Source organism: Hemitrygon akajei, chromosome 5 (genome assembly GCF_048418815.1).
Source record: "Hemitrygon akajei chromosome 5, sHemAka1.3, whole genome shotgun sequence".
NCBI classification, from domain to species: Eukaryota; Metazoa; Chordata; class Chondrichthyes; order Myliobatiformes; family Dasyatidae; genus Hemitrygon; species Hemitrygon akajei.
Window position 1 is genome coordinate 144,895,886 of NC_133128.1, and position 8,676 is coordinate 144,904,561.

Here is an 8,676-nt window from a genome sequence, read left to right on the forward strand (position 1 = left end):
AACAGGAAGGTGGCATCCTTCATTGAAGACCCTAAACATCTGATATATGCTGTTTTCTAGTTACTGAAATTGTGCAGGGTGTACAGGAGTCTACACTCAACTGCACACTTTGGGATATTTACCCACTGAAGAAAAGAAATTCCCTCCCGTCCCCTCTGCTTCTGTTCCCCATGGGCTTCTTATCTCTTCTCACCTGCCTATGACCTCTCCCTGGGTCTCCTCCTCCTTTCTTTACTCCTATGATCCGCTCTCCTCTCCTATCAGATTGCTTCTTCTGCAGCCCTTCAGCTGCTACCGTCTAGCTATCCTCCTTCCCCTCCCCCTAACTTTTTGTTCTGGCTTCTTCCCCCTTCCTTTCCTCCTGAAAAAGGGCCTCAGCCTGAAATGATAACTGTTTATTAATTTCCAGAGAAGCTGACTGATCTGCGAGTTCCTCCAACATTTTGTGTATGTTGCTTTGGATTTCCAGCATCTGCGGAATTACTGGAGATAATAAATATTGGAGCTGCCGCGATGAGGCAGACATTCATTCCAATGATACCTCATTCCTGATTACGTCTAAAAAAATCTCATGGGCCGCAAAGTCTCATTCCTTCGAAATATAGCTGTTGCACATTATAAACAAAAGAAAAAGGCAGAATTAAACAATCCAAAGACTTCAAACTTGCCGCAGTTTAAATTAGCAATCTGAATGGATGACAAGTCATTCTGTGCCTGATGTCAATCTTCAAGCAGCAAATTTGCCAACACACCAGGAGGTTCCAACAGAAAAAGGAGATACACTATCAGCAAGGGACAGGTGAACATGAGCATAATAACTGGATGAACTCCCGTAGGACAGTGACAAACAAAACAACTTCCATAAACAGTTCCATGAATATACAATATTGTATTTATTACTTTATTTTGATCCACAATATATTAAACAATAATATACAGCAAAGGACAGAACATTTGACAAACAATCAAATCCCCAATTTACAACAAAATGTACAGTCAGGAGCTCCAGGCCCCTCAGACTTGGACATGAGTGAGTACAGTACAATTGTTAACATCTTGTAGATTCTGAGTGAGGTCTTCTTGTGTTCACATTGAGTCCAGACTCTGTGGAGTTTCATTCATGGTCAGTGCTGGGCTCTTGAGTCCTCATTTTGTTCCTGGAATGGAAAAATAAACAGATTTGTAATTTTCAGCTGGACTGAGCTCACTCTGACGTCAATATTTTGTCATTAGTTTTAATGATGATCATGTCAGTCACATATCCTCACTTTATACTTACATTTGAAGGCTGCTCCAATGATAATTCCATTGACTTGCTTCTCATCTGTTTTACAAGATAAATTATTGTGGCATTAGAAATCATCTCCAGATGCAAGGTTTAAAGTTTTCGTTTGTAAATGGGTAAGTGAAATCACTTTAAATTCAGAGTTGCAAGTCACCGAGAAATCCTGCAAACCCTTTACTTCACAGTCAATCTGAATTTCAACAAAATATTAATGTAATGGTACTCTAAGATTGAATATTACAAAGGGTGTCATTATCTTGGAGAAGTGTAAACAAGAATTATGAACATATTATCGGAACTGGAGGGTTTGCGCTGTAAGGAGAGACTGGATAGATGAGGAGTTGATTCTCTAGATCCTCTAGAGTGCAATAAAGTAGGGGGAGCTTTGTAAAATTATGAGGTGAAAAGATAAGGTGGATAGTCAAAGTACTTTCTGCAGGGTAGAGGAGTCTAAAGTGAGAGAACAGTTTTAAAGGTGTAAAGGGAAAGTTTCAAAAATAATGTGAGGGGCAATTTTTTCCAACAGAGATGGTGGTTCTATGGAATGGATGACCAGTAGAATTGGTAGAAGTGGGTGGAAATGTGACATTTAAAATGCATTTACACAGTTCCATGGATAGGAAGGATATTTAAGGGGTATGGGCCAAATGTAGGCAACTTGCTCAGCACAGATGAATTGGACAAAGGACCAGCTCCTGCAATGTATAGCTCAATGATTCTATTAATCTAAGAGACGTGACTGATTCTTTCATTTGTTCTCCACTGTGCTGACATTGGCTCCTTAAGGTTGTTATAGGTAGGGGTGGTAGTGGGGGATAAGCTCCCACTACCCATTAAATGTGCCTAATGCCGTGCATCTTAAATAGCTTCTGACAACCAAACCCAGCTCCAGGCTTTCACGTATGCCTTAGGTACCAAACCCATGGAAACGTTTTTACTGACAGGAGAAAGGGCAAAGATAATTTACAACTTGCTAGCAGCTCATCTTAAAGCAGCAAAACTCTGATCTCTAACCTCCACTGCATTGCGTCTACAGTGACCCATGGGAATGGCTTTCAGTAAAAGCACAAGGAAAACTCTGGATCTGCAGTCCCTAAGGAAGTCTTATGTTGAGTTCAATGCTGACTGGCAGCTCCTGCGACACCAGTGGTGCCAAGCTGTATCAGTCTCTGCCGTCCTTTGGATTCATCAGCTATGTGAAGAGAGTGAGCCTGCTACATGGGCAACAGCTTGCTCTCCATGTTATACTGCCCTGGCTTGCATGCCACGTAGACAGCTGGGACACCACTTCCATGGTCGGCCCCGACCAACAGAGGGCCTCAGTGCTGACATCTCACTGCACCCTACAATTCTAGACAATGAACATAGAAATCCCCAGCACAAGTTCTTCAGCCCACAATGTTGTGCTGACTAGAATTTTCCTACTGCATAGCCCTCTAATTTTTCTAAGCTCCTTGTACCTATCTAAGAGGCCCTTAAAAAGACCTATTGTATCCGCCTCTACCACTATCGCTGGCAGTGCATTCCACACACCCACCACTATGTGAAAAACTTACCTCTGACATCCCCTTGTACCTACTTCCAAGCATCTTAAAACTATGCCCCCTTGTATTACCCATTTCAGCCCTGGGAAAAATCCTTTGGCTATCTACACGATCAATGCCTCTCATCATCTTTTACACCCCTATCAAGGTCACCTCTCATCCTTCGTTGCTCCAAGGAGAAATGGGCAGGTTCACTCAACTTATTCTCATATGGCATGCTCTCCAATCCAGGCAACATCCTTGTAAGTCTCCTCTGCACTCTATAGCATCCACATCCTTCCTGTCGTGAGGCAACCAGAAATGAACATAGTACTCCAAGTGGGGTCTAACTAAGGCCTTATATAGCTGTGACATTATCTCATGGCTCTTGAACTCAGTCCCACAGATGATGAAAACCAACACACCATACACCTTCTTAACAACACTGTCAACCTGAACAGCAGCTTCGAGTGTCCTCTGGACCCCCTGATCTCGCTGATCCTCCACACCATCAAGAGTAACCCTGAGCCAGTAGTTATAGTCAATTGAATGAGGGAAATGTAATGGATCCATCTTTAATGAAAACACCAGTTATATCAATCCACAGACCATGACTGACCCCAGGAGAGAGAGAGTCCTTTCTAATTCTATTTCAAAATTAAGTAAAGAACAAATTTATACTCAGGGTGAAGTTGGTCATCCTCAGGAAATCTAAGATGGTGAAATTGTGTGTTAATATGCCATCCTCTCCCTGCTCTAGGTAGTCATTTATTAAATTTACCCAAATTAGGTTTCATCAGTATACTATGGTTGAAAATCAATAAATGAAAAATCCAAGATTAGACTTACATTAGAAGAAATGAATAGAGAATATTTTGGAGAATTTGTGCATTAATATGCCATCCCGTCACTGATTTAGGTAGACATTTAATTACATTTCATCACTATATTATAGTTGAAAATCAATAGGTAAAAATTCCATGATTAGACTTACTTTGGAAGACTCCTTAAATGATGTCTCATTTGATTTGCTCTCTATCTGCATGAAAAAAAATCAATATTTATATGCTCAGCATGTTAATCAATGAAAATTTACGGAGTAACCTTTGAACAAAACCTTTAATGATTAATTACATGTAAACCTAGATTTATCATGATTTGTGCTTCAGTATTGTAGTGCAGAAGTGCTGACCAGAACAACTACATTCTGCAGCAATAATCATATCGCCTGGATAATGTGAGGTGTGGAGGGTCTGTAGGTAAATTTGGGGAAAATATCACTCTCACCTAATTAATTGGCATTGAATGTATTGAAACTGCTCTGCACCTTGGTCTCTGAAATTGGTGAACGTTACAGATATTTCCCTCATGCCTAGCACCCAATCTTGTTGATATCCAGCTCACTTTATCATGAGGGGAAGCAAACTAATTTTCTGTATTGGAGCCCCTCAGTCAAACTTCCCCAAAGGAACAAAACATCACAATACCTTTCTCAATGCATTGACCTAAAGTAAGTACAGCAGACTTGATGGGCTAAATGGCCTAATTCCGCTCCTATGTCTTTTTTCTCATGGTCTAAATGGTCCTCTCTCCCTCTGTTCAGACGTAGTTGAATTGAATATGTTGAACATATTGACTTTGTGTCAAGATCAAAAAGATCATTTTTTTTCCCATTTATACTCACATCAGCTGAATCTTCAAGAGATGTCTCTTTTGATTTGTCTTTTTCCTGTATGGAAATATTTATATGTTTAGTACAGGACAGTGAGGAATTTTGAAAAGATATAAACTGAAAAATTCAGTTTGTTCAAGTATTAAATATTGAACTATAATGGAGTCTTTGTTCACTCTGGGCATTACAGCAGCAACTGCAGCTGGCCATTGGGAAGGCAAATTGCCTTTATTGCAAGAGGACTTGAAAAGAAGAATACTGTAATTGTATTGAGCCCTGGTGAGGATTGTGTTGTTTTGGTCTGCTTTTCTGAAGAAGGATATGCCTGAGCAAGAGGATGCAGCAAAGAGATACAAGTATAGTTTCCAGAATAGTGTATCTGCCCTATGAGGAGAGTTCAAGTACGATAGACTATCTATTACAGATTGGAAGAATGAGAGGTGCCTTAGCATGAGCAAAATTATGAGAGGGCTTGATTGGTTATCAGGGGAAGGGTCTTCACCTGTCTTAGGAGTTGAGAGCTTGGCTCAGTCTCAAAATCAGAGCTTTGCCAATGAGGTGAAACTCAGGTGGTGATTTTTGGAATTTGCTACCCCCCAGGGAGCTGTGGAGTCTCAATCGCAAATTCATTCAAAACAGGGATTGGTGAATTGTTGGATATTAACAGAATCAAGGCTAATGGTGTTCTACAGGAAAATGCATTGAGGTGGAAGCTAATATTCAATATTCTCTCTATCTTCGCTCACCCACTGTCTGGAATTTGGCCGAGAATGATGTAAGATCCTCAGACTCTATTCTGACAGATCAATCTAGTTTTCACAAACTATCGAAAAACTGAGGCATCAATCCCAAATTAAACTTACATTTGAAGATATTTCCAGTGCAGTTTCTTCCAATTTACTTTTCTCCTATAAAAGCATGAACATTTATAACATTAGAGCAAGATTAGCAATCCTGACATTTCTGAATGATGATCCCATTACTTAGCATTAGATTGCAGAAGCTTCAATAAAAAGACTACTCTCAATAGTACACTGATATTCAAACAAAGTGAATGGATATTCCTACAATAAGTGGCGCAGGCATCATGCCATCTTTTTATGAATCCATGGAAGGATTGGTACTTAATGACTCTCAGTGATGAGAGTTTGACAGACACTTCTTCTGTAGTCCTGTTCTGCTGATGCTCAGTTCATCTCCAGCAGAGAACAAACTCATCACACACTGAAATCTAATATTAGGATCCCCTCCCTACACATCAGACTGGGATAACATGCTGTCTTATCCACTATTCCTAATGGAGAACTTAATATTTCATTGCTAACAATTATGACTTCATCACGAACAATTGAAATCAACAAGAAAAATGAATCTGATAAACTACTGATTAATACTCACATTTGAGGTTTCCTCAGGCAATGTTTCTTTTGATTTGCTTTGTGCCTGTAAGATAAAGGTACTTATTTTTAGATCTTCAACATACATAAACACTAAAATGTTCAGTAAAGGATCTTGTGTTATAAATTCCATTGTCCTGAATTGTATGAATGCAATTACCTCAATACTGGTTTCACTTGATTCTGTCGAGTCACTCTCGCTGTCAACTGTCTTCAGACCGTCACACTCCACATCAACGTCAGCTACCTTATCAGCAAAAAATTCCACATGGCTTTTGCAAAAGCCTTTCTCCTGTTAGAATGAAGCATAATGAATGGAAATTATTCATTATTCCAAGCAAGACAATAAATCAACGTGATTATGATCTAACTCAATTCTTAGCTTTTACTTTGATATAACTGCATATGTATGGTCATTTCTATCAAATATGTTGTAATAAAAGCTCATGTTTTGATGCTAATACATACACGGACTTGCATGATCTAATACAACTCTGGACTTACCGCAATGTTTTTAGGGCGGAAGAAGCAGCTGGGATTATCAAATTCTTGTCCAGAATTCTTGGAACAGACAGTTTCTTTCACAGAGAAAGTTAAATCCACGTTGTATGACAGTTTACCCGTGCGATATGTCTGAAGGAAGAAAAAGAGATTATTGATGACTTATTGTGTCTGGTATTCTTTCACCACGCTGCTAAAACTCAGAGTTGCTAGGGGCTTTATTTTCAACTGAGGGTTACACTGGTCGTGTCTGAACAATCAACCAAAATGGACAAAAGAATTACTTTGCCCAATGGTAGAACTATTACTAAAACCATAATGATAGGAATATTCAATTTGAAGAAACCCTTAATTATTGGAGGAAAAAAGCAAATAAATTTGGAAAAACATTTAGAAACTTTCAAAACAAAGACTGATAGATCTTTGAATCTTAATTCCAAAACTTTGGTCCACAACTGAAACACTGATTAGAAATTAAATTACTGAACACAATGTAATATTCAGCTCTTGTTGAATACTTAGATTCCATCTTATCTTCTATGTTATATAAGTTATACCTAGAATTATTCAGTTTTTTGCCAGTCAGCCCATCTGGCCTACACTGGCTCCCAGCAGACCAATCCCATCAACCCTACTCTCCTTCGCGTCAAATCTCCATAATGTTGCATTAGTTGTCCCTATCACATAACCTCATGTCTCCATAGATTTTTTTTTTCTGTTAAGCTAATCTTAAGGCAAGTTTTAGCAGCCAGTTAACTTGCACTCAGACATAGTTTGTGAAACACAATTAGCCAAGGATACGCTTACATCTATCACGCCTCTCCTGGTGATACCACAGAGGTTGGTGATCTCGGTGATTTCATTCAGCTTTATAACCGAGGCTCTCAGAGCTTCCTTGGTGCTTGGCACTCCTGCAGAAAGAGAGGGGAAGTTGTACAAGACATTTCAAGAGACCTCAGTGGATTCTCCTTACACATGGCTGAAATGTTGCTATCTGAAGCTCATTATGAATAACTCACTGCTCCCTGAAGTTCCATTCTTGCCAGTACCTACCTGAGCAGTAGAAGATCTGCACGGCAGCAATTGCAAGCAGGAAGGTTTTCATTCTGCCCTGTATGGGATCAGCCAGCTGGTTTTTCAAATTGAAGGAACAGCTTTTCTCCTTCTCTTGATCTGCCTTCATCAAGCTGCCTTCAGCCTTTATATCCTGCACCTCCACCACATTCAAACACTGACTCATATTTGCCCAGCTTGCTGACCGTGGGCACCGGAACCAGATGACAGGTGGGCTCTAATTATGGGCAAGCTTCCTCCTAGTATCGTCATCATGTTGATATTTTCTGGGAAATTTAGCCTGTTTATGTTTCATTCCTTGGAAAATGAAATAATATATGTACGGAGAAGAAGCAATCATCTCAAACTTGTACAAAACCACTTTGCACCATGATGATTTACCTCCAGTGCACCTCCAATGTTCAATAGGTACATTTAATATCAGAGAAATGTATACAATATACATCCTGAATTTTTTTCTTTGACAACATCCACAAAAACAGAGGAGTGTCCAAAAGAATGAATGACAGTTAAACATTAGAACCCCAAAGCCCCCCCCAGCTCCCCCCTCTCCACGCACAAGCAGCAGCAATGTGACGACCCCCCTCCCCACCTGCAATAACAGTATTAGCGCTCCCCACCGAGCACTCAAGTGTGCAGCAAAGCATCAATAAAGTCACAGACTTGCAGTAGCCAAAAGACTACTCGTTTCCCCAGTAATCTGACATACCACAGGCTCTCTCTCCCTAATAAGGGAAAAAGAAGTGTCCTTCTTTCACAGTGAGAGGCGAGGCATAAAAAACAGCTCACTGATTTATGATGTTTGAAGTATGTTGTGTCGCTTTTTCTGAGCTCTGCACCCTGAGACACACATTTGGCAGCAAACACGCTGCCCCTGATGTTCCATGTTCTCCTGCGACGCCTCTGTCAGGGGCACTGGCCTTAAATCAGCCGGTCTCCAGAGCCACGAAAATCCGGCACCCTGAAAGCACACTAGTCTTCCAGGCCATATCCTTGGGATATCAAAAAGCAGCCTATCGTGAGGTCCTGAGAGTGGGTCCCATTCTCGCAAAGCACTGAAGTCAGTGTGTAACTCCAGGTCAGGGTCTTCAAAAGAACCTTGAAAAGGGGAAAAAGAGATATCAAAGATAGAAATAGAGCTGTTTCCAAAGATCCAAGCAAAGGAGTTACTGTTTAAAACCATCTTGACTTTGCTCTGCCCTCCGAGGAACGTGCTGGAAGAAA

At 40.3% G+C, this 8,676-nt stretch overlaps 1 protein-coding gene across 3 annotated transcripts; it reads right to left on the minus strand.

The window, feature by feature from the left end:
- Positions 1–915: 915 nt before the first annotated feature.
- Positions 916–7,566, minus strand: LOC140727385 (secreted phosphoprotein 24-like). Of its 3 annotated transcripts, none has more exons than XM_073044667.1 (10): positions 7,432–7,566; positions 7,186–7,289; positions 6,382–6,510; positions 6,038–6,169; positions 5,879–5,923; positions 5,344–5,388; positions 4,493–4,537; positions 3,803–3,843; positions 1,280–1,324; positions 916–1,157 (listed from the first exon to the last, which is right to left on the minus strand). In XM_073044667.1, the coding sequence occupies exons 1-9, from the start codon at positions 7,559–7,561 to the stop codon at positions 1,321–1,323; spliced, it is 675 nt and encodes a 224-aa protein (XP_072900768.1). In that variant the 5' UTR covers positions 7,562–7,566; the 3' UTR covers positions 916–1,157; positions 1,280–1,320. The 3 variants fall into 3 exon arrangements, with proteins under 3 accessions (XP_072900768.1, XP_072900767.1, XP_072900769.1); XM_073044666.1 differs by having other exon boundaries at positions 919–1,157; positions 3,803–3,847; XM_073044668.1 differs by lacking the exon at positions 916–1,157 and having other exon boundaries at positions 1,279–1,324.
- Between the last annotated feature and the right edge of the window lie 1,110 nt (positions 7,567–8,676).

What these genes read in the sequence shown, in the direction of transcription:
- LOC140727385 (XM_073044666.1), bottom strand. Translation starts at nt 7,561, where the DNA reads ATGAAGGCAGATCAAGAGAAGGAGAAAAGCTGTTCCTTCAATTTGAAA. An exon ending in CACTGGAAATATCTTCAAAT is followed by an intron (nt 4,538 to 5,343) that starts GTAAGTTTAATT and finishes ATTTCCATACAG; the next exon opens with GAAAAAGACAAATCAAAAGA. An exon ending in CATTTAAGGAGTCTTCCAAA is followed by an intron (nt 1,325 to 3,802) that starts GTAAGTCTAATC and finishes CTTGTAAAACAG; the next exon opens with ATGAGAAGCAAGTCAATGGA.